Genomic DNA, 5,333 nt, shown 5'->3' on the forward strand with positions numbered 1-5,333 from the left:
CGTATCGGGTGATTTTGTGATTTCCCCTGAGACACTGGTCACGTTCCTATGACAAATGGCCCGGACACCTGCAAAACACAAATATTTCGGTGACGGAATATTCGCCTCTGACGGTTAAGTTAGTAACCTGAAATCGGAAAAACTAGAGAAAGAAAGTGGAGAGAAGTTGGAGCTATTTTTAATGCTCTATTGAATGTTATGTCATAATCTACCCCTCTCATCATAAATGATTAGGGTATTTATAGGGGTGAGGATCTATGCATTCTAGGGTTAGTACCCTAGAATGACGTTTTCTGATTGGCGGCGCAATCAGGTATGGACACGTGTCCTCGAGGGGTACCGTTTTGCAGCTTTGTTGGGATTTGGGCCTCCTGATGTAAGGAGGACCTTTTCTCTCTAGTTCAGGTGCTCTTAATAGGGCTTACATACGTGGTATCTTCCTATAGTGACACGTGTCGCCCTTTGATTGGGCCACATGTCTCTAGGGGATTGGTCCACGCTTTGGGGTAATTTTGCCCAAAACAAAAATTATTTTTACTGAATTGCCATTATATTTCTTCTTTAAGTTTACTGATTTTTACTGAACTGAAATTATTTTTGCTGAACTGAAATTATTTTTATTGAATTGAAATTAATTTTACTGAATATTATTTTTTTAAAGTGAAGTGAATAAGGCCTAATAAAACTCAAATCTGAACCAAACAAAGTTTCAAGCTGTGCACATTATTGTACATAAATGTTGACTAGTTCTCCACCACACGGGATATACCAAAGTAATCACGTAATTTTATTACAATAATTGCCAAAACTGTTTTAGGCTTGTTCTTTTGAGTTGTTCTGCTCTACTTTGTTTTAGTGTTCCATTCGTAAAATTGTTCCTTAGCACTACATGTAGAGGTGTCCATTCGGATGTCGAACAGGGTTAGTGAGTTTGAGTCGGGTTGGGTCTAATTTAAAACATGAGTCATGCTAAATTATTGTGTCCATATAATTGAAATCTAAATCAAATATTTTTCGGGTCGATTTCAGACCGAGTCGGTCGGGTTAGTTTTTGACACCTTTAACTACATGTATACAACTTAACAATACAAGTGACCAATGTTGTATTGGGTCGGGCTAGCAGCGAAGAGTGAGGGCTTGTGCCTAAGACTCTATTCACTTTATTATTTAGTAAAAATAGTTTTAGTTCAGTAAAAATAATTCCAGTTTTGGATAGTTAGTTCAGTTTTGTAAAAATAATTTTAATTCAGTAAAAATTAATAAGTTTAAAGATGAAAATATAATAGAAGAATTATTAATAATAATTTCAGTTCAGCAAAAATAATTTCAAATCAGAAAAAATAAGATGAAGTAAAAAACATAGCCTAATACGTCGCATGTTCAAAACTCAAAACTACCTCCCTTATTTCTAATTTGTAATGTCTTTATGCTTCATTCGCACCCAAAAAAAAAAAAAAAAAAAAAAAATATGTATACACAAGTATTACGTTTCTTTAAATCTAAAATGCAAACTAAAACAGAAATGTCGTCTGCTAGCACTTCAAGCGTGGGGTGATATAGATTTAGGAAAGGTATCTAATGAGTAATTAATCAAAGTTTAAATAGTACTTAATGAGAGCACTTACAACATTTCAACTACAGGATTTAATGCTACCTTGGCCTAATAAGAAGAGATGTAGGTGAACATATTTCTCAATTCATGTTCATAAGTCAAGTTTAGCTGGAGGTTTCCTTTCTTTTGACAAAAATGAGAAGTGAAACTAGAATTTCAGTGACTGACTCATCCAAACAGATTAGTTAAAGGATGTTACCATTAGAAGTGGTAATGGTCATGGAGCCTAAATTTAAGTGCAAGACATAGACTTGTGAACAGTTCGTTAATGTTAATATACATATAAAAAGTTAAAAAGGGAAATAATAAGAATAAACTAAACATTCATTACACCGATGTAAAGCATGATTTTATCATGAATTCAAAAGTTTATACCATTTTATGAATATTAATTTCTTTTTCCGTTTAAATTGATCTTCCCATTTACCTATATCAATGCAAATCTTTTTTTTTTTGTGAAAGCCATGCAAATCTTTTATCACAAAGTCTTATATGTGGCTGGCCACACTGTATGACCAACTACTTTAAGGGTTACTTCACTAGTGGGGTTTACTTGGTTAGTGTTAAAGAGATTAATTCGTCATTGTTATAGAGTTATTCGGTTAGTGTTATAGGTGTTATTCGGTCGGTATTACAGGGGTTACTTAATCAAAGTTATAGGAGTTACTTTAAGTAGTTACACGGTGTGGTCGGCCGCACACAAGACGAGCTGATCTTTTATTGCAGATATCTTTAATCTCACACAGACAAAAATTATAAAAATTAGACATTGATATTGTACTTACCAAGACGAATCAAATTAGACCCATATAACTTTGCTTTTTCAGAAGATAAATTTAAAAAAATTTCTCATTTTTATTAATCAAAAGAACTTAAATGAAAAGATTATTGTAAACGCAGGGAGTTATGTTTACATTTCCTTTTTTTTTTATCAAAAAGATTGCACTTCAAATAGTGTGAAGCCAAAATTCTCTATTCATGGTGACAGGAGTCCCTCGTTAGGGTGAGTGAGTCCCGTGCTAGGGTTTGTGAGTTTGCTCATCGATTTTGCTTCAAATTCCTGAATTTCTCACCAAAATCAATTCATCCGTTCGATTGTGTGTGCTTCTCATAACTATGGGAGACGAGTTACTGAAAGAATGGGAGAAACTTAAGTTAACAGAGGATGAAGGAGTAGTATTAGGAGGCGATTATGTTGAAATTGTTAGTGATGATACAAAAACGAAAATAAAACTCACGCTCGTGGGAAAGTTGTGGACAGTCAAACCTTACAATATGGAAGCAATGAAACGAACCTTAATGAATGTGTGGAAGTTAAAGGAGAAATTTGCAATTAGGGTTGTTGAATCAAATTTATTTGGTTTTCAATTTTTTTGCGAGGAGGATAAGGAAAGAGTTCTAGAAGGGAGACCATGGTTCTTTGACGAAAAATTACTTCTGTTACAAGAGGTGAATGGAGATGAACAACCGTCTGATATAATCTTCAAATACACTCTCGTCTCCTAGATGTGCCGCTAAATAAAAGATCGCTGGAGGTTTTGTATGATGTCGGGGAGTTTCTCGGGGGTTTCGTGGAGGTTGATGAATCGGATCCTCTAGGATGGAGTGAGTGTATGCGAATAAAAATTCAAGTAGACATAAACAAGCCTTTGCGAAGAGGATTGTTCTTGGCTACCGGTCAAAAGCAATCTCAATGGATTGATTTGAAATATGAACGTCTGGCAGACTTTTGTTTCTTCTGTGGGAGACTTGATCATACGGAAAAGGAGTGCCAATACAAGGAGAAAGCAGAGGGTGATGAGGTGAAGACAGTGTACTAATATGGACCGTGGTTGCGTGCATCACCAAGGAAAAGAGTAAGGGTGGACCTAGCCGGAAGAGAATATGAGAAATCTTGGATGGAACTTCTGAGAAAATTAACAAAGTTGAAGAAAGCTCCTACATATAATGACCCTGACGTGATTAAACTGGGACCAATTGGGGCTGCAAGAAAACTGATCTTTGCATCTCCACAGAGTAGCACCAAAGGGGATGTGAAGGGAACTACAAAGAGCAGAGAAGCCGAGCTTGTAGCTGTAAAAGATGAAAGTGGAATGAAGGTGGTGCTGCGGACTGTAGGGGTGTTTAGAGGCGAGAAAAGGTGTGAGAAGGAAAAGATTTTGAGGGAAGGGGAAGTAATGGGGGCAGATGACATAAAAAAAGTCCGGAATAGCAGGAGATGTGAGTGATAAAAAAATAAATACAGGGGAGGGGAATGTAAAAGAAATAATTGAGGGGGAAAATGATGAGGTGGAAAAAGAAGGCCTTAGTGTGGAGCAGGGAGGTTTTGATGAAAATATGAAGGAGGCAAATCACAATGTCACTCTGATCAGAAAGCTAAGAAAAGTAAAGATTTTTAGGGGGGATGGAAATATAAGAGAGGAAGAAAAACAATTAGTAGGGAGTAAAAGGTCTATGTGTGATGAGGATAGCTATGATGAGGAGATGTTGGTTGATGAGGAAAATCAGGAAGATCAAAATAAAAAACGCAAAGTTGCTGCTCTTAACTTGAATGTGGCGATCCCCACTCCATGGGCTCTTGGTGGCCAATGATTTACATCCTCAGTTGGAATTGTAGAGGTTTGGGGAGTACCTCCGCGGTTAATGCGTTAAAAAATGTTGTGATTCTTGAAAAACCCCGAATGATTTTCCTGTCGGAGATAAAATTGAAGTGTCATGAGTTGGAGAAAATAAAACAAAAGCTTAATTTTAGCAACATGCTGGGCTTTAGTTGTGTAGGGGAGGGAAGGAAGAGAAGTGGAGGTTTAGTTTTAATGTGGAGGGATGATTTTGACGTTGAGTTGAAATCTTTCTCTTTAAATCATATTGATGTATGGGTGAAGGAGGGGAGAGAGGAAGGATGGAGATTCACGGGGCTGTACGGACACTCGGAAGAGGAAAATAAACAAAAAACTGGAGTGTTATTGGAGACTCTACATAGAAACTCTAAGGGCCCTTGGATTTGTGGAGGGGACCTAAATATGATGCTTACATCGAATGAGAAGAAAGGTGGAACGGAATTTAATATTGAAGAGGCTGACATTTTGAGAAGAGCAATTAGCACTTGTGATCTTGAGGACTTGGGTTATGTTGGCCACGATTTCACGTGGACAAATAATAGGGGCGGTGATAAAAATGTCCAAGAACGACTAGATCGTTTTTTGGCAAATAGAGAATGGAAGGAGAGGTTCTCTAGAGCGTTTGTGTCCCATCTTTCAAAGAGAAAGTCCGATCATCTACCTATTCTTTTGTGTATTAATGAAGGTGTGGGAAAAATGAAAAAAAGAACAAAAGAAAACGGTACAGATTTGAGGAAATGTGGCTTAGAGATGAAACATGTGGAGATATAGTTGCGAATGGGTGGGATGGGGGTGGTGATTTATGCTCGAAAATTGCTCATACCTCTTTAAATCTAAGTGCTTGGAGCCGTAATAAATTTGGAGAATTCGTGAAAGAAATGCAAGATTGTAGAGCTCGAATGGAGTCTTTGATGAGTGAGCAACAAACTAATGAAATTATAGCGCAAATGAGAGCTCTAGATGATAGAATGGATGAGTTGGAGAATAGAGAGGACTTATATTGGAGGCAACGTAGTAGGCAAGATTGGCTTCGAAATGGGGATAAGAACACTTCTTTTTTCCATCAAAAGGCTAGTCAGAGAAAGGCTCGAAATCACATATGA

At 37.0% G+C, this 5,333-nt stretch overlaps 1 protein-coding gene across 1 annotated transcript; it reads left to right on the forward strand.

Annotated features, from left to right (window-relative positions):
- Positions 1-4,368: 4,368 nt before the first annotated feature.
- Positions 4,369-5,333, forward strand: LOC145588780 (uncharacterized). The gene is made up of 2 exons (XM_081645385.1): positions 4,369-4,838; positions 4,916-5,333. The coding sequence occupies exons 1-2, from the start codon at positions 4,369-4,371 to the stop codon at positions 5,331-5,333; spliced, it is 888 nt and encodes a 295-aa protein (XP_081501511.1).

The sequence above is a fragment of the Chenopodium album genome, chromosome 17, assembly GCF_948465745.1.
Source record: "Chenopodium album chromosome 17, dcCheAlbu1.1, whole genome shotgun sequence".
NCBI lineage: Eukaryota > Viridiplantae > Streptophyta > Magnoliopsida > Caryophyllales > Amaranthaceae > Chenopodium > Chenopodium album.